Genomic DNA, 20,525 nt, shown 5'->3' on the forward strand with positions numbered 1-20,525 from the left:
ATACCACACAAGGGCTGGAGATACAGCTGTCAATAGAGTATTACATTACATTCATGAGGCCCTAGGTTTGAGATCTAGCACCACCATAAATAAAGTAACCACACCAAAGAATGAATTGTACCATTATATAAACCTCAATTCTATTTTTAAATTTCACAAATATGCAACTCCCATCTCCATAAAGTTCATTAACAGCAGCTAATCAAGGACAGTAAGTGATATCAGTTTTGTACTTTGCTTTGCAAGAAGTCACACAAGCCAAAAATTACTTACTGTCTACTAACTCCCGTGTCTGTCCCTGAACATGAAGATACAATGGCCGGTCTCTGTAAAAAGAAACATGAAAGATTAATCCAAGAGCTAGGAAATAAGACCAGTTGGTAAAAGAAAAGACCTAAATTTGATTCCCTAAAGCCCATTTTTAAAAAGCCAGGTATGTAATCCTAGTACTGGGCAAGTAGAGAAAGGAGAATTCCCTGGGCTCACTGCTCAGCCAATTTGGCCCACTTATTGAGTCCGAGGCCCAGAGAACCTGCCATTAAAAATGTCTACTGGTAGCGGGGCGGTAGTGGTGCACGCCTGTAATCCCAGCACTCTGGGAGGCAGAGGCAGGCGGATTTCTGAGTTCAAGGCCAGCCTGGTCTACCAAGTGAGTTCCAGGACAGCCAGGGCTATGCAGAGAAACCCTGTCTCAAAAAAAAACAAATCCAAACCACACCCCCCCAAAACAAAAAAAAAAAAAAAAAGGCTACTAGAGCCAGGCATGGTGGCACACACACTTAAATCCCAGCACTCGGGTCAAAGGCATTAGTATCTCACGTTTTGTAACCAACCTGGTCTACATACTGTGTTCTAGGACAGCTAAAACTATGTAGTGAGATCATGTAACTAAAAAGAAAAGGTGGAGGGGGAGACCAGAGGCTACTGGGGATGGAGAGAGGGTGGTTGTTACAAGTAATCCCTGCTCCTGCAGAGAACCTCAATCTGGTTCTCAGCTTCTATACATAACAACAATGAAGGCAAAACACTCATGAAATAAATACATTTAAAAACAAAGACACAGCTCCAGAGGAACAACAACTAAAGTTGTCTTAGGCTTCCTGCCCATCCGCACACACATGGAAACAAAAAGGCTGCTTTCTGAGCTGTGTGGTGGTAGTGGCATACACCTTTAATTCCAGCAGATTTAAGGCAGACATAAGGAGGATCTCTGAGAAACCTCTCGAAAACAAACAAAAGGCTGATTCCTAACTGGTCAAAACTTAGAGTTAGATAAATCATGAATTCTATTTTGCAAGACTTAACCAGAGCTGAGCAGTGCCCCCCCCCCCACACACCTTTAATCCCAGCACTTGGGAGGCAGATTTCTGAGTTTGAGGCCAGCCTGGTCTACAGAATAAGTTCCAGGACAGCCAGAACTACACAGAGAAACCCTGCCTCAAAAGACAAAAAAAAAAAAAAAAAGACTTAACAGGAGCTGTCAGTTAATTTCTAAAAACAGATTGAAGAAGTAGGGATGGAACTCAGCTGGTAAAGCACTGGCCTAGTATGCTGGAGGCCCTAGCACGGTTCAATCCCCAGAACTCCATGACCTGGGTCTAATCATATTTACCTATAACCGCAAGTAGAGGCAGTAGGATCATGGTCATCAAAGCCAAACTAAGATATGAGACCCTTATCAAACCCACCCAAACAAAACAAATAAGGGCCAGTTTTAGAAATCTACTCTGACTTTCTTGCTATTTGTTTCTTGAGGCAGAGTCTCCTTATAGACCCAAGACTAGCCTCAAACTCATGACAATCTTCTTGTCTCCACCTCTCACATGTCGGACTACAAATAGCCTTTCTCATTGTTAAAGGCCAATTGTTCAAGGTGCTGCGTTTTGTAATATACACTTCTAAACCCAGGTACTACTAAGGGGCAGGAGGACTACAAGTTTGATATCTGCCTCAGCAACTCAGCAACAATATCTGAAAATAAAAAAAGAGACTACAAGTTTGATATCTGCCTCAGCAACTCAGCAACAATATCTGAAAATAAAAAAAGAGACTGAGCTACGCATGGTAGTCCATACCTTTAGTCCCAGGATTGAGAGGCAGAGGCAGGCACCAGACCTGAGTACAAGGCTAGCCTGGTCTACAAAGCTAAATTCTGGTCTGGAGAGATGGTCCAATGGTTAAGAGCACTGACTCCTCTTCAAAAGGTCCTGAAAATTCAAATCCCAGCAACCACATGGTGGCTTACAACCATCCATAATGAGATCTTACGCTCTCCTAGGGAGTGTCTGAAGACAGCTACAGTGTACTTACATATAATAAATAAAACTTGAAAGAAAGAAAAGAAAAGAAAAGAAGAGAAAAGAAAAGTAAAGTTCAAGGATATCCAGGACTACAGAGAAACTGTCTCAAAAACCAAGACAAACAAACAAAACAACAAACAAAAAAAGAGACTGGATTAATAATCAAACACTTAAGAGTTGCTGGTGTTGCAGAGGATCCAGACTCAATTCCGAGCAATCTTAGCAGATTGCTCAAAACTGCCTATAACTCTGGTTCCAGAGAATCGGTCCCTCCTATCTGGTCCCTGTGGAGACTTACACACATGGGGACTTTGAGCACAAACAGACAAGCAGGTACATAAGTACACATATATTAAAAATACAAAATAAGCTGGACGGTGGTGGGTGGCGCACGCCTGTAATCCTAGCACTCGGGAGGCAGAGGCAGGCAAATTTCTGAGTTCGAGGGCAGCCTGGTCTACAGAGTGAGTTCCAGGACAGCCAGGGTTATATTGAGAAACCTTGTCTTGAAAAACCAGAATGAGTTCCAGTACAGGTACAGCCCAGCTTACACAGAGAAACCCCGTCTCGAAAAACCAATAAATAAATAAATACATACATACATAAATACTTAAGATTGTAAAATGGTCCAGTAGGCAGCAGTGCTTGCAGTGAAAGTGAGGCGGAATTCAAAGTCCCAGCACCCACAAAAAGCTGGGCACGAGTACCTGTGCTATGATTCCAGAGTTGGGAGATGAGAGACAGGCCAATCCCGTGAGAGACACTATATGATATAAGATAAAGAAAGATACTCTAGGACTGGAGAGATGGCTCAACAGTTAAGAGTACTGTCTTGCCGGGCGGTGGTGGTGGTGCACGCCTGCAATCCCAGCACTCTGGGAGGCAGAGGCAGGCGGATTTCTGAGTTCGAGGCCAGCCTGGTCTACAGAGTGAGTTCCAGGACAGCCAGGGCTACACAGAGAAACCCTGTCTGGAAAAAAAAAAACAAATCCAAAAAACCAACCCCTTCCCCCACCAAAAAAAGAGTACTGTCTTCCCTTCCAGAGGTCCTGAGTTCAATTCCCATACAACCATCTGTAATGGAATCCAATGCTGCCTTCTGGTACTGCTGAAGACAGCGACAGTATACTCATAATATACACATAATAAATAAATCTTTTTAAAAAATGCCTGTACAGGGATTTACACACCTACACACATAAAGAAGAGAGTGGGGAGCTAGTGAGATGACTCAGAGTGGCAAAGCCTGTCACACAAACATAAAGAACTAAATGCAAACACCATGAAAGCCAAGCCCTGCTGCAGGGGGTGTAGTTCCTGGGGGCTCACAAGCCAGCCAGTCTAATCAAAATGGTGCCGTGGAGATTCAGTGAGAACATGTGTCTCAAAAAGAAGGTAGGTAACAGAAAACACTAAATGTCAACTTTGGCCTCCTTACATGCAGGAACTAACTAATTAACTAACTAATTAGCTAACTAACTAACAAACTAACACATGCTCTCCTTCTCCCCTCCCTATCTTTCCAGCACTTTTGAAATGGATCCTGAAAAAGATCAGGAGTTCAAAGTCAGATTCAGATGTGTATCAAGTTGGAGTCAGAGCTTCAAGAGACACTGCCTAAAAACTGACAGTATAAAGAGATCTTACATGCTAATTAATAGAAGGGAAACATAAAACTGAAATTAAGTAGGTACTACAGCCTGTAACTGTAACAGAGCCAAGAAATAAATGTGAAAGGTCTGGGAATTTAGCTCAGTGGATTGAGCCTGTGGTTAGTTAGCCTGTACACCACTAGGTTCAGTTTCCAATGGGAGATGGGAGTAGGTTCTAAAACAGAGTACAAACCCTTTTGTAGGTCTCACTAGATAGCACTGACTGGCCTGGATCTCATTATACTAGGTTTCATAGAGAGATTTACCTGCTTCTGCCTCTCAAGCACAAGGTGCTCATTACCATAACTGACCCTTTAAGACTATTTCTATAGGAGAGACAAGTACATGTGACTGTGTGTGTGATTCTGTCCCCATGTACAAGATACAATGAATGTCAGTGGTCACACCTCCAGATTGTTTAAAAAAGATTGTGTATAAGACTTTTCGATCTATCCACACATCAAATGAGATACAAGAAGAAAGCAGGAGTGGTCACTGGTTCTGGAAAGACTCAGTGAAACAGTATTTGGCAAAACCAGAACGGGGAACTGGGAAGGGGTGGGAGGGAGGACAGGGGAAGAGAAGGGGGCTTACGGGACTTTCGGGGAGTGGGGGGGGGGCTAGAAAAGGGGAAATCATTTGAAATGTAAATAAATTATATCGAATAAAAAAAAAAAAAAGACTTTTCGATCTACATGTCTGTAGAGCATATGCATACCTGGTGCCCATGAACATCTATAACTGGAGTTACAAACAGCTGTAATCACCACATGGTACTAGGCATCAAAATCAGGTCATCTTCAAGAGCAGCAAGGACTCTTAACCACTGACCCATCTCTAGACCAGAATGACCATTGTTTTGTTTTGTTTTGTTTTGTTTTTTAAGGCAAATTCTCTCACTGAGACCTGGAGCTTAATAATTCTATTCTAACTGGCCAGCAAGTCCTAGGAATCTTTCAGTTTCTCCAGACCTGAGATTATATACACAAGCTGCAACATCTCCATACTGGGATGTTCAAACTCAGGCCCTCATACTTTTCATTACAAGCACTTTGGCGACTCAGATATGTCCCTAGCTCACAGAAAAATGTTTAAGTGTTAATCATATTATAAACTTTAGTGTGTTTTATTCTTAAAAAATGTGAAATGAAGTCTAAGAGCATTCCTCTTCAAGTTACTAACCAAACACTCTTAACACAGGTTACCAAAAGCAAACAAGACATGGGCATCCTGTCCGTCCCGAAACCATAGGTAGGATACACACCCAGGTCCCACTTTGGCCTTCTCCTCCGTCGTCATGAACCGTCCCCGAGTTGACACAGCAGCCCCACTAAGCCGACTGATCTAAAAGAAGACACATTCTATTATTAAAAGGTACACAAGACTTAGGCACCACAAGCACATATAACTATGAAATTTAAAAATTTAAAATATGTGGTATAAGGTATTACAATTGAAGACTACTTCTCCCATTCATTTCACCAAGTATAAATTGTCCTCTATCCAAAATTCTGATTGTATCAAACCCAGAGAGGGAAGTCACCCACATCTGTTTCTTATTGTCCTCTGCAGGTAAACCCAAACCCACTCAGGAATCCTGGTGTTCAGAAGCACCTTCCTGAATTCTCTTTCCACCCTCCCCAAAGTACACAATTCCCACACACCTCATCTTGTGTCTGTCCTCGTGTCAGCAAGTTCCTACACGTCAGAGGCACATCATTGATCTCTACTTCAGCCACCACCAGGTCATCTTTGCTTTTATTGCTAGTTAGGCTTTTGCCAGGGGTCTGAAGCTACAAAATAGAAAAAAACATTTAAAAGCTTTTATAATGACTTTAGTTGTCTGATTTATAGCTATCTCAAGCCCCACCTATTTTCCATTTTTTCTTTGCCTATCAACAAAATGTTTTTATCTGGACAGTCTTCACAAATGGTATAAAAAAGAAATAAGCCGGGTAGTGATGGTGCACACCTTTAATCCCAGCACTTGGGAGGCAGAGGCAGGCGGATTTCTGAGTTTGAGGCCAGCCTGGTCTACAGAGTGAGTTCCAGGACAGCCAGGACTACACAGAGAAACCCTGTCTGGGAAAAAAAAAAAAAAAGACCACGGACGTCAGCCAGGCATGGTGGAGCACACCCTTAATCACAGCACTTGGGAGTTAGAAGCAGGCAGATCTCTGAGTTTGAGGCCAGCCTGCTCTACAAAGAGTTCATGAATAGCTAGGAATATTCAGAAAAAATGGGGGTGGGGGGAATCCCCTCACTGCTCTTCCAGGGGACCTAGGTTTAGTTCCCAGTACCTACATGACAGCTCACAATCATCTGTGACGCCTTCAAGCTTCAGGGAATCAAACACTAGACATATATATGGTGCACATACATGCTGGCAAAAACACCCATAGGTATAATAATAAAATTACACGATAGAGACTTAAGTTTAAAAGTTCCCATTAGTTTTATCCTGGCACTGGGGAAGGCTAAAGCATGGAAGGCACACAGGGGGGGGGGGGGGAGTGTGAGGCAGAACAGGGTCTGAAAGTTCAAGGTCAGCCTGATAACAGTTCAGGACAGAGAGCACTTTGTGGTTAGACTGCCTCAAAAAAAAAAAAAAAAAAAAAAAAAGAAGAGCTAAACAAAACCAGTATGCTCCAGCAACCTAATACGTTTTTATGGTATTATAGAAACTACAGACAAGAAGATAAAGGTTAGAGTTATGATGCTTCACAGATCAATTTGTTGACTATGGAGTAAAACTAAAATGACAGACAACAACCCATACACCTCATTCAAGCACTAGGAAGCTTTATTTATGCAATTTTTTCTTCTTTTCTTTTTTTTTAAGATTTTGTGTGCATACACTGTTGCTCTCTTCAGACACTCCAGAAGAGGGCATCAGATCCCCTTATTGTGGTTGTAAGCCACTATGTGGTTGCTGGGAATTGAACTCAGGACCTCAGGAAGAACAGTCAGTGCTCCTAACTGCTGAGCCATCTCTCTAGCACCTCAACTCTTTTTCGTTGTTGCTGTTTTGGTTTGGTTTGGTTTTTCATGACAGGGTTTCTCTGTATAGCCCTGGCTATCCTAGGATTAAAGGCATCTGCCACCACTGCTCCCTACTTCAACTCTTTACAAACTTAACATTTTGTTACACTTAAGGGTGAAGCAAAGCTTCAGTTTGAAGATTTAATTACACTGTGAATAGACTAAAATAATCAAATAATACTCTCAACTTGCCTGAGAACTATCACAACACAACTTATTTTCCCATTTTTAGCTCATTTAATTTTATTTAGTCATTAAAATACTTATTTTGGATCTAATGAGAGACAACCTTTTTTGTTGGTTTTTTTTTTTTTGTTTGTTTATTTTTTTGGAGACAGGGAGAGATTCACTTCCCTCTGACTCCTGAGTGCTAGGATTAAAGACATATCCTACCACTGCCCAGCTACAAGACATATTTTTTTAAAAAAATATTTTAGCTTTTGAGTGATGGCCACAGAAAGTATGAGGATGTGTGTTTTAATTTCTAGAACACATGGATCAAGCCAAACATGATATCTTGCATCTGTCACATCAATGCCCCTAATATAAACACAGCATAAAACAGGGACCTGGACTCAAACAGGCGGAAGGACTGACACCAAGATTACCCTCTGACCTCCTACATTCTCCATCGCAATGGCATTTCCTGCTGACAAACACTTGTGTATGTCATCCCAACACTCACTGAGGGTCAGCAGATGCTCAGGGCATAAAGGTGCTTACTGCCAAGCCCTATGACCTCAGTTCAATCCCTAGATCCCCCATATAGCCAAACCCCAAATCCTGTAACGCTTGACCCACATATACAAATGAGTATTTTCAAAACATTTATTTGATTTACCAGAACTTCATGTATCAGAAACATATTGCTTTAAATATCCATAAAAATATTAAGTTTCTAAGCACAAAAACTAGTTCATAAAAGTGACAAGATGGTGGCGATGCAGCCAGGTGGTGGCGATGCAGGCCTTTAATCCTAGCACTTGGCAGGGTCATATTTGGCAAAGAAGGGTCTCTCTCCATTAATTCAAGGCTAGACCACGGTTCCAGGACAGCCAAGACTACATGTTCTTGTCTTTAAAAACAAACCAAAACAAGGTTAACTACACCAAAACTGCCTGACCTCAGGATGTGAGACGGGGCAGAGCGCTTTGACACAGCGGTATCTCTGCAAGGAGGCCAGCCTAGGCTACGCAGAGAGCCCCTGTCTCAAACAAAAGCCAAAGCCCACTGCCTTGCAGGAACACATTTAACAAGGCATCATCTAACTACTCCCAAACGTGATCTTCATTCTAACCGTTTTCACCTTCATTAACCCCAATGATTACGCAAATGAAAGGTGAAGAGGGAAAAAAAAAAGAAAACTGCCAAAGAGCAGAGCGCCTAGCGCTCGGAATACCTTCTCGGCCGCATTCTGAGATGGTTTCAGCTTCCCCTTGGCCATGAGCATAGCGTTGATCTTGGCAGCCACGGCAGCGGCGGCATCCAAGGCCCCGGAAGGAGCGGCGGCGGCGGCGGCGGCACCCCCGGGGCTTCCCCCGCTGCCGGTGACGTCCCCACCTGGGGCCGCCGGCGGCAGGAAGAGAAGCGGAGCTGGAGCCGGCTGATCCCATTTGCTGCGGCGCCTACAGGTAGGAAAAGGAAAATACTGGGGCCTAAAGCCTTCCTTTGTGTCGTTCCCGCAGTACTCCGCTCCCATTTCGCCTGTCATGCTCCTTCTCCATGACCGAATCTCCTATCTAGAACTCAGTTACATTCCTCACAGTCCCACATCTTTCGATCCCCCACGAAACACTTTTCCAGTCACTTCCACCCAGAGCCTCAGCCCGGCCGGCTTGGCGTTGCCTTCTCCTTGGCTCGCCCTTCTAAACACACTCCGCGTCCCCTCCTCTCTCGCACCGCGGCCGGCCTTTTTCCCGGCGCCCGAGGCCCGCTCAACATTCTCTCCAGAACCCCGGCCGCAGCGTACGGACGCATCCCACTTGAGGGCCTGTCCACCCCACACGCAGCCTCGCCGGCCTCCCTGCTCGGGCCCGTGCTCGCTGCCCCCGCCTGGCCCGCGAAGCCCTTACCCGCCAGCGGCAGGATGTGTCGCGCTCCCTGCGGACATGGCGGCCGGCTCTAGTCAACCACCCGCCAACTACCCACCTCCGCCCTCCCGCCACTTCCGCCCCAACGCGCTGACGCACAGCCTCTTCCGGCCGTGAGGTAGGGCGGTTCCGGTGAGGAATCTTGATTCCGATTGGGCCCTCGGTAATTTAAAGCGTCTGGCGTGTCTGTGCCGGGAGTTCCTGTCGACTCTCCGTCTTCCTCCTCCCTTGCCCTTAGTAAAAATGGTTGCTGCGCCTGATTTAGAGGCTAGTTTCGGGATAGGAGAATCCATTTTTATTGTGGGCCAGCTAGTCGCCTGGAAGACACCTAAGTCAGAAAATGAATCCGACTTTCTCCGAGTTCTGTTTGCTCACGCGGAGTCGCATCCTGTAGCAGAGAAGAACTCTTCCTGCGACTTCAGCACACTTCTCGATTCAGCTTATTAAAAAGGAAATGCTTCTTTCCCAAGGTCATTGCACAACTTCCTTTTCTTTCTTTCTCTCTCTTTTTTTCCCTTAGGGATATGAAGCTCCAATCGACTGTTCAGGTGGCCACGAGGAAAACATTGACCTTGACAAAATCGAAGGCACTTGGACAACTTGTTATGAAACAAGTAAAGTTGGAAAACTGATCAGCGTGGTGGGGCTTTTAAACAGCCAAAGCAAAAAAATAAATAAAAAAAAAAAAAAAAAAAAAACAACCGAAGCTAGGGACTGAGAGGTGGCCCCGCAGACAAAGGCACTAGTGGACAAACACGACGATCTAAGTTCAATCCCTGGAGCACACAAGGAAAGTTGCTCTCTGATCTAAGAACTGTCACGGTGAAGATTAAAAATCAAAAGTTATGAGATCCCCTTCTCTGAGAGCTGTGTGTTTACACTTGGCTGCCTCTTCAATATACTGAAAAGCTTTGAATTCTACGGAGTTTTGGGTGAATCTGGAAACAGATCCTTAATGTTTATGCAAGTATTCTCCCAACAGAAAACAAACCAACCCAGAATGCTAGCTTACAAAGATGCTTATATCCCAACATAATTCATAGAATAAAATTCACTTCAAAGCTAAATAATGGGCTGGGCATATAATAAATAAATACACATTGGTGGTAGGGATGAAGACACTGCTCTGTGGTACCAAGCACATTAGTGTGAATGAGGTGCTCCCTTTATCTTTTAGGGCTAGCTCTCCAGACAATCTTTAGCTTTTGTGACATGGGGAAGAATTGCAGGAAAATGGAGTGAGAAGCAGAGTTAAGTCCAAAGTTCATTTGCCAACACCACACAATGTAAATAAGTCCTGAGGAAACAGAATTGCATGAAGAACACCAGGCTTGACTAGTTAGTCATGTGTTTGACTAAATCAGCATGGCAAAATGGCTTTGGCTCTATGCTCTTTCCTTCTTCTTCCTTTACCTCTTTCTCCTCTTCCCCCTCCCCTTTCCCTCCCTCCAAATTCCTGCTGATACTATGTGAAAGGACATCAGCTCACTGTAAAATTAAGTATCTTTATTCACCTGCTATAATTGTCATCTCTGAGGCTCACTGCCTCCATCTGCTAACCTAAGCCTAGTCCTGAAAACTTTTAGCCTCCATACAATCTTATCTAGGCCTAGCATGTTTTTAGCCTGTGAGACTTACTGGTAAATAAGTTCTCCCTTTCTAGTTCTCTCTGAACTCTGGTTGGTTGGTTGGTTGGTTGGTTGGTTGGTTGGTTTTTTGAGACAGGGTTTCTCTGTGTAGTTCTGGCTGTCCTGGAACTTACTCTGTAGACCAGGCTGGCCTTGAACTCAGAAATTTGCCTGCCTCTGCCTCCCACGTGCTGGGATTAAAGCCGTGCACCACCACCACTTGGCCTCTCTGGCTAGCTGGTTCAACTTCTCTCCAAGCTGACTGATTCAAACTGGTTTCTTTCTACTTCTCTGTGAGTTGCTATGAGAGGCTTTAAACTAACTCTGGCAATCTATTCTAATCTTCTGACTTCTTCTCATTCTCTATTCAGTTGTCTTTACCTGGGTCTAGCTTGTTCTCTCTTCAGTCTGACTATGTAAAACTCTCCTGGTAAAACTGCCTCTGAATTCCATGAACTGACTGAATGGAACTGAACTAGAATTCTGAGATCAGAATGCTTCTGTCTCCTGAGTCCTGGGCTTAAAGCTTTTCTTTAATGGACCTAAGTTTTTCTTTACCTCAAACATGCTCTATATGAGGATGGCCTTGAACTCTTAGTTCTGCTCGGCTCTGTCTCCTGGGATTAAAGGTATGTCTGTATTCCAGCTGGATCACACAGACCTAGAAGGTTTTTAGATGTGATCTCTTGCCAGAGTAGCCATGTGCTGAATTAGAATTTCCTCTACTTTACTACTTTACTGTCACTTTACTAAAAAGCAGCATAATTCCTAACACCAATTAAACACTTAGCCTGTTACCAGAGTGTAGTCCTCACCCCACATCAAGGAAACGCTTTGAATCAGAGACCATAACAGAACTCCACAATCAATCAAAATGAAGCGTTGTGAAGCCCAGACTGGATATATCTACAAACACTCCAACATCTATGGGGCAGAGAACATTGTCAAAGAAAAAGGGTAGAAATGCTGTTAAGAGCTGGAGTATTGGGGAGTTTGCTCTGACATTGTGTTTCCTGGGAATGTCAGAAGTCACATCCATAAATTCTCACCAACAGTGGAACAAAGACAACACAACTTCACATGCCACTTGCCTGTCTTAAATTGGCTTTAAACTTGTGACCCTCCTACCACATCTTTCCAAGTGCTAGGATTCTAGGCAAGTACCACCATGCCCAGCTTTTTAGCAGTTCAGTAGTATGTTATTGCTACTGTTGTTGCTTTGTAACCAGACCTTCTGTAACCAAGCTGATCTCAAACTTCTGATCCTCCTGACTCCACCATCTAAGCACTAGAATTATGTGTGAGCACTGCTGTTACCAGCAGCCTTTTCTGAGAAAGAAACCCATTTTATTTCTAAGCAGATACTAATTCTTGGTACATGAAGGACATGGAGACATTTCTAGCCCAATAAACTGAAGTGCACTATTTCTTGGGAAGTAAATGGCTAGGCAGTGGTGGCACACATCTTTAGTCCCAGCACTTGGAAGGCAGATTTCTGAGTTCGAGGCCTGGTCTACCGAGTGAGTTCCAGGACAGCCAGGACTATACAGAGAAACCCTGTCTCGGAAAAAATCCAAAAGAAAAAAGAAAAGAAAACTGAAGCAGAAAATGTAAAGATAAATGACTTGAGGTTGACATAATACCGACTATAGTTACTATCAGTCCAGTGATTCACATTTCATCCTTAAGAGACATAGTGGGTTTGTGTCAAACATGAAAAGAAGATTGATGAGATACAAGCTTTAGAAAGACTTATAGATCAAAATAAGTAAAAATACTTAGAACAATTCAGACAAGAACCTACTGTGCCACCTCATGATGAAACTGAAGGGGTGCAGCTCAAGGTTGTTAGAAAACCAACCTTGTCGCTGTAGAGATGGCTCAGCAGTTAAGAGCACTGACTGCTCTTCTGATGGTTCTGAGTTCAAATCCCAGCAACCACATGGTGGCTCACAGCCATCTGTAATGAGATTGATGCCCTCTTCTGAAGACAGCTGCAGTGTACTTACATATAACAAATAAATATATCTTAAAAAAAAAAAAAAAAAAAAGAAGCCGGGTGGTGGCGCACACCTGTAATCCCAGCACTCTGGGAGGCAGAGGCACGCTCTGAAAAGCAGACATTAAATTCATGGGCAGTTCAGAACAGTTATCCTCAAGACTGGAAAGATTTGGCAACAGCAATGTTGAAAGCTGGTCCTCAGCTACGATGGCAAACATGGCGGACAGAGGAGGCCAGGGCCCTGGAGCAAGGAGACAGGGCTAGAGGTATCAGTATTTCTCAAGATCAGTTGCTAGGCGACAGTCAATATCCTGAGTTCCATGGGCAGCTTGAATGTGATGATCGCACCTTGGCGCTTTGTCATTTAACAGTTTTAAATACTTGGGACAAGACTGAAGGATCAGGAAAGAGGTCTGAATCATTAACTAAAATTATACAAGGCCCAAAAGAAGCATTCAATGTTTTTTTTTGGTTTTTGGCTTTTTTTTGTTTTTTGTTTTTTGTTTGCAAAGATTGACTTCAGCTATAAATAGAATTGTGTCAGATTCAGAAGTCAAACAAATATTAATAGAATCTTTGGCTATTGAAAATGCTAGGGCTGGAGAGGTGGCTCAGCGGTTAAGAGTGCTCAGGACCTCTTCCAGAGGTCCTGAGTTCAATTCCCAGAAAATAATGAAATAGTGGACAAATTGGGATCATGTTTAATTATAACTAAAATATTAAAATTTGCCAGGGAACAAATTCAGAATGCATCAGTAGGAACAACAGATTGCACATTCAAACAACGTGAAAGTTTACCACTAACACTAAAAAATAAGGGAAATAGAGAGCCAGATTAAACCAGGACAACTCTGTGAGAAACACTATTATAAGGAACCCATAACCAGGCCAAGGTTCACACCATTATTCCCAACACTAGTGAGGCACAGGCAGGCACCTTAGAATTACAGTAGATTAAAATTAAAAGCTGCTTGTAAAAGGCAGACTGAAAACACTTAAACCTTGAATTTATACATAAAGAGATAGAGGAATATAGGTATATTTATCCACACATAATAAGGTATATTTAGTTTCAAATTTTCAAAAGAATTTTTAAAATTTCAATTTAAAGATAATACTTTTTCTGTTGCCAGAAAAAACAACAACAACAACAACAACAAAAAACAAAAAAAGACATTTTGCTCTAAGAAAAATATAACCTGCCAGAAAAAGAATTGCACCTCCACCCCCACCCCAGTTAGTGTGGGGGCGGCTTTCGGGTTTATCTTTTCAGGAGAGTAAAAAACATCCAAGTAAGGAAACCGAGGCCACTGGACATGTGAAACTTCTGAAGGAAAAAGGACAGATTATCAGGAGAAAATGTCCTAAGAAAAAAGTAAGTTGAACTGACCGCCCTGAAATCCAGGCTCATAAACCGGGACCCCCAGCGTCAGGCCCCTCCCACCAGACGACCACCCAATTAAGCCGGGAGGAGCTGGGCGGGTCAGCCGGGGCGGGTCAGCCCAAGCCGGCCTCCCTTCTTCCTGCCAAGTGGCTGGTCTACCTGTGGCAGATTCCCAAGTGCTTGTCTCTGCTGCCCTCTACAGACAGAAGTGGCAAAAGGTCTGTATGTGGTCCCGTTTGAAATAAAAATTAAAGCTGACTTTGGGGTTGGAGCATGGCTCTCTCCTCTAAACCAATGATTGCTTTGCTAAAGGAAAATCCCAAATCCCTGTCTCAGATCAGAAGAGTCACCTGGCATGGGACAGAGAAAAACAAAAGGGAGTATTCTGTTGCCACTAATCACATAGTCTTTTGATTTTCATTTGACTCTAAAACTTCACTTAAGGTATAAATATTATCTCAAAACTGAAAGATTATTATGTATATAAAGCTTTCTGTCCTGACGCTAGTAGTCCTACAGACTACTAACTAATTCTAAAAATAAGCTTTACCAAGCTCCTTGTAGAGAAAGAGCGGCAGAGGCAGGCAGATTTCTGAGTTTGAGGCCAGGCTGGTCTACAGAGTGAGTTCCAGAACAGCCAGGGCTACACAGAGAAACAAACAAACAAACAAACAAACAAAAAACCAAATACAACCACCACACTGGACATTGTGGAAAGCTTGGTGGAAATAGCTTCATTGTTGTAAACAGTTTTACTGTGTTAGAGTTAAAACCTTTCTTTTCTTATTTAGTCAAAAAGGGGGAAATGTTGCAGGATTATTTAATCACACTGTGAACCCTGAGATTGTGTTATTTACAGGAAAAATCTGTTCCTAAATGTGGTGTGGCTCAGCCTTAGCACACACCTTCAGCCAAGAGCTTTCTGCTTATTGTAAACAAGATTAAATAAAGTCAGCCATTGATCAAGAGGTAGAGCAAGCAACCAGTTGATAGGAAGTGAACATAGGATTATTAAGAAAAAAACAGATGTGGGGCTGGAGAGATGGCTCAGTGGTTAAGAGCACTGACTGCTCTTCTGAAGGTCCTGAGTTCAAATCCCAGCAACCACATGGTGGCTCACAGCCATCTGTAATGAGATCTGATGCCCTCTTTTGGGGTGTCTGAAGACAGTTACAGTGTACTCACATATAATAAATAAATAAACCTTTTAAAAAATTGGCTCTGGTTTTCAAGACTAGCCTGGGCAACTTAGAATGCTCTTCACAATAAAAACTACGGAGGGCTGGGCATGTGGGTGAGCAGCAGAGTGCTCAAGGCCCTTCACTAGATCCCTAGCCACACCCAGTCTCAGAACCAAAGGCCTTGAGTCAGCAAACTGGTTTTCAGGTTCCTTATCACCGTGTCCCTGCTTTATCCCTGCCGGCAGAGCAAGGCCGGCTCTCCACCGCGGAGCTGGCCATTATAGCACACTAATTTAGAGAGTTCCTTCCATCTTCTCCCATTTAATTAAGATTAATTAAGGGATGCAAAGACAGGCATGGCGGCACACAAAGGTAATCCCAACACGTGTGTGGCTGAGGTAGGAGGGTCAAGGGGCCACTCTGGACAACAAAGTCTCCTGTCAAAAATACAACAAAAGCCAGGAGTCGCTGCATCACTCCGTCTCAGGAAGACAAACACCTGGCATCTGAAATGAAACCCTACTTAGAACAGGAAGGCTAGGGTTCCCCAAGTCACTGCCTGGGACACCCCTAAATGTGCCTGGCTCCAGAACATGCATCCAGCAATGGTATCATCCCATTTCAGAGGTTTGGGGGGGGGGGGTTGTGTGTGTTTGTTTATTTGTTTGTTTTTGGTGATTCTCTGTAAAGCCCTGCGAGCTCCCATAAGCCCTGCCTGGTGATTCTGTGGGCCGTGTTCTCCTGCGCCCTTGACCTCCCTCTGGCTCCTCCGATCCTTCTTCATCCTTTCCTGTGGGATTCCACGAGGTCCACTTAATGTTTGGCTGTGGGTCTCTGCATCTGCTCCTGTGGTCAGTCTTTTCACTTAAACATTCCAATAGGAACGTAGCATTGCCTCGGGGTCTTGGTAGACATTTTCACACTGGCTAACAATGTGGATCTTCTCATTACTTCTTCTCTTCTCATTTTTAAAAGTTATTAGTTTAAGCCAGGTGGTGGTAGCACACACCTTTAATCAGGAGGCAGAGGCAGGTGGATTTCTGAGTTTGAGACCAGCCTGGTCTACAGAGTTCCAGGACAGCAAGGGCTACACAGAGAAACCCTGTCTCAAAAAAAAAAAAAAAAAAAAAAAAAAAGGAGGGGCTGGAGACATGACTTAGCAGTTAAGAGCACTGACTACTCTTCCTAAAGGACCCAGGTTCAATTCCCAGCACCCACATGGCAACTTATAACTGTAACTCCATGAGTTCAATACTCTCACATAAACACATAGACATACATGCAGACAGAACACAAATACACATAAAAAATTATGGGGCTGGAGAGATGGCTCAGCACTGACTGCCTTTCCAGAGGTCCTAAGTTCAATTTCCAGAAACAACATGGTTCCTCACAACCATCTGTAATGGGATCTGATGCCCTCTAATGGTGTGTCTGAAGAGAGCAATAGTGTACTCACATACATAAAATAAATAAATCTTTTAAAAAACATTAAAAAATTATATATAAAAAAGTTATTTTGTTTTATATGTATTAGTGTTTTGCCTACTTCTACATATGTGTACCATGTGAGCTTGGTCCTTGGAAGTCAGCGGAGGGCACCAGATTCTCTGGAGCTGGAGATACAGAGAGTTGTGAGCTATCATATGCATGTTGGGAACTGGGTCCTGGTCTAGAATAAAGGAAGCACACTTCACTGTGGAGAGTAGGTGAAGTGCTGAACGGATGTGTGTTACTGACATGAGTATGACCATGTGAACCGCAAAACCTCAAACCCACAGGAGTGGCAAAGCCTCCTCAGGTCAGGCTCAGGGGGACAGCAAGGCCTTCCCTGGTCTAGTGCCGATGCTGACAGTGTGTACAGGAAGTACCAACCACAGCTTCCTCCTCACAGACAACTGCAGCCTGAGACTGCTGTTCTACAGAGACCCCATACCAAGATAAGCTGACTCGAGTAGGCTGTATATAATAAACAATGTACAATATAAACAAATAAAAATATAATAAATGTAATAATAAAGTGGACGCCTTGTGCAGCTGTATATAACAAACACTCTGAGTTTCTGGATTGCTGGTGCACCTCTCCAGAGAGCATGACCATGATGATCCCAACCTTTCTGTACGTGTGTGTGTGTGTGTGTGTCATTTTTTCATTCCCTGTCACCAGAAAAAGATCATTCCATAATCCATGCAGTTTATAACACCTAGCCACTGAGCCGTCTTTTTCTTTTCTTTTCTTTCTTTTTTCTTTCTTTTTCTTTTCTTTTCTGTCTTTCTTTCTTTCTTTCTTTCTTTTTTTTTTTTTTTTTTTTTTTTGGTTTTTCGAGGCAGGTTTTATCTTTGTAGCCCTGGCTGTCCTGAAATTCACTGGGTAGAACTCCTGATATTAAAAGCATGAACCACCACCACCCTATAAAAGATCTACCTTTAATCCAGATTCTTTGAGGTTGGAAAGTACACCTTTAATGTGGTGGCAGCCTACATAAATAGCATGGAAGAAGGATGCTTCTTTCTCTGTGTGTGTGCTTGCCCTTACCCTCGATGGCAAAGCAATCCTTCACAGCCATTAGAGACTACTTCTTTCAGGAATCCGTATACTGCAGACCAGCTGAGGTACGGAGCCTTGACTACTGGATTCTTGGGTTTCCGGGTGGTAGATAGGCATTGTGGGACTGCCGGGACCACGGCTTATAAGTCATTTTAATAAATCCTCTTTGGTAGGTACATAGATAGATAGATAGATAGATAGATAGATAGATAAATAGATAGATAGACAGATATTCAGTTCTACTTGATAGGTCGTCAAATATGACCCTTAACTTTTGAGACTCCTGCTTCCCTGTCCCAAGTACTGGGACTACAGGTGTGTGCTACCGTTCCTGGTTCACGCAATAATAAGGATCAAGCTCTGAGCCTCATACAGGGTATGTAAACACTCAACCAACTGACCTAAATGTCTAGCTCCAAAACATTTGTTGGTTTGTTTCTTTGTGGTACTGGGGATTGAACACAGAACGTTATGGGCGCTAGACAAGTGTTCTACCACCAATATATGGATTCCTAATGTTACTGCCATATTTTCTGCACTTTTATCTTCTTTGGTAAAGTAGTTACTGAAATAATGTACCTCATGGGGCTGGAGTGAGGGCTCTGCGGTTAAAAGCACTCATTTGCTGCTCTTCCAGAGGACCCACGTTCTAGTAGCACCCACATGGCTCCTCTCACAACCATCTGTAAATCCAGTTCCAGGGACCTGGTGCCCTCTCTGGTCTGAGGGCTCAAGGCAATCAGAGGGCAGAAGTGAGTTTGAGGCCAGCCTGGTCTACATAATAAGTGCCAACCTGTCTAGGATTACACAGTGAGACATATCGAAAAATTGCTGATAGATGTTGTGGATTGCCCTAGTGCTGTTTGTGTTTTGATGCTAATTTTGTTTCTTCAAGAGGGCCTGCACCCTGACGAGGTGTGGATCACATGCTCAGGTGATTCCATGTGAACCTTCTCTACATATTAACTGGTCAAATAAAGGCTAGAGCCTGTGGTTAGGCAGTGGAAGGGGAAGGTGGGGCTGGAGGTTTTAGAGAGGGAGAGACGAAGGAGGAGGGGGAGAGAGAAGATGATGATGGTGGAAGAGGAGGTGGAAGGAAGCTAGAGCAGAACCACACAGCCTGGAGGGGACACAAGCAGCAAGGGGTCTCCTAGCTGGGGAGCAGAGTGGTGCAGTGGGAGATCTGTCTACTCTAGGCGTCCAGCTTATAAATGCTATAACGGAGTTGTGTGATTTTTGCACGAGCTTATTGGATTTGGAGATTTACCATAACAGATATATTTGCACAATTTCAGAGTCTTTGAAAAATATCTCTGTGTGTTTGTGTGTGTATGTGTGTGTGTGTGTGTGCTCATGTGAGGAAGGGCCATGGTACATCTGTGTGTGTGTGTATGTGTGTGTGTGTTTGTGTGTGTGTGTGTGTGTGTGCTCATGTGCAGGAAGGGCCATGGTATAGAGGTCAGGTGACAACTTGCAGGAATTGGTTCTCTTCTGCCAGTGTATGGAGGCACGTTCACATGTTGAACCAACCCATTGTTCTTTCTGTTGTTATTTTGTTTTGATTTTGAGTCAGGAGCAGGGTTGCACATGGGCTGAGGGTGTGTGTGTCACAAACTCCACATGTCATTGACAATGAACTTGAGTTTCTGATCTTGCCTTCACTTCCTGAGATTCCTGACATGCAACACCACACCAGGTTTGTGTGATGCTGGAGAGCAAACCCAGGGCTTCATAAAATAGCCAAGTATTCTGTGAACTGGGTACCTTTTAAAAAAATTATTATTGCTGGGCAGTGGTGGCGCACGCCTTTAATCCCAGCACTTGGGAGGCAGAGGCAGGCAGATTTCTGAGTCCGAGGCCAGCCTGGTCTACAGAGTGAGTTCCAGCAGGACAGCCAGGGTTACACAGAGAAACCCTGTCTTGAAAAATCCAAAAAGAAAAAATTATTATTATTTATATGCACAAATGTTTTGCCTACATGTATGTCTGTGTACTACATGTGTGCCTGGTGCCCAAGGAACTCAGAAGGGGGCTTCAGGTTATGGACGGCTATGATCCATCCTGTGGACACTGGGCATCAAACTCAGATCCTCTGCAAGGATGACAAGTTCTCTTAATCTCTGAGCCATCTCTCACCTGCCAACCCTTTTTTGATGAAAGGTCTCTTTAGGCTGATATCTATACACTCATGAGGACCAGCACTTGCCAAATACAAAGGATTGAGTCAGATAGATCTCTGTGAGTTCTAGACCAGTCTGATCTAGTTAGTTCCTGACCAGTCAGGACCACACCCTGAGGCCCTGTCACAGGAAGACAAACAGTTCTCTAGGCAGTAGCAGCAGCACACACCTTTAATCCCAGCACTTAGGAGGCCTAGGCAGGTGGACCTCAGAGTTCGAGGCCAGATGGCACCTGGCTCATTTAAAAAAATTGAATTGTATTGAATTTGTAGCCTAGACCGGCCTTGATCTTTGTGCTTCAGTTTCCTGGCCTTCAGATCTGGTTTCTTCTTTCTTTCTTTTTTTCTTTCTTTCTTTCTTTCTTTCTTTCTTTCTTTCTTTCTTTCTTTCTTTCTTTCTTTCTTTCTTTCTTTCTTTCTTTCTTTCTTTCTTTCTTTCTTTCTTTCTTTTTTCCGAGACAGGGTTTCTCTATGTAGCCCTGGCTGTCCTGGAACTCACTCTGTAGACCAGGCTGGTCT

The 20,525-nt window shown here is 43.6% G+C and overlaps 1 protein-coding gene and 1 long non-coding RNA gene across 2 annotated transcripts in view; one reads left to right on the forward strand and one right to left on the reverse strand.

The window, feature by feature from the left end:
- Khdc4 (KH domain containing 4, pre-mRNA splicing factor) overlaps window positions 1-9,164 on the reverse strand; it is a 31,573-nt gene extending 22,409 nt beyond the window's left edge. The window contains exons 1-5 of the mRNA XM_052180111.1: window positions 9,067-9,164; window positions 8,394-8,619; window positions 5,617-5,745; window positions 5,217-5,296; window positions 274-326 (exon numbers count right to left, since the gene is read on the reverse strand). Of these exons, the coding sequence (XP_052036071.1) occupies window positions 274-326; window positions 5,217-5,296; window positions 5,617-5,745; window positions 8,394-8,619; window positions 9,067-9,104 (526 nt within the window). The 5' untranslated portion in view covers window positions 9,105-9,164. The remainder of the gene's footprint in view (window positions 1-273; window positions 327-5,216; window positions 5,297-5,616; window positions 5,746-8,393; window positions 8,620-9,066) is intronic.
- Window positions 8,551-9,785, forward strand: LOC127683133 (uncharacterized). The gene is made up of 2 exons (XR_007977480.1): window positions 8,551-8,625; window positions 9,605-9,785. It is a non-coding gene; the product is annotated as an uncharacterized LOC127683133 (long non-coding RNA).
- The last annotated feature ends 10,740 nt before the right edge of the window (window positions 9,786-20,525 follow it).

Source organism: Apodemus sylvaticus, chromosome 4 (assembly GCF_947179515.1).
Source record: "Apodemus sylvaticus chromosome 4, mApoSyl1.1, whole genome shotgun sequence".
NCBI classification, from domain to species: Eukaryota; Metazoa; Chordata; class Mammalia; order Rodentia; family Muridae; genus Apodemus; species Apodemus sylvaticus.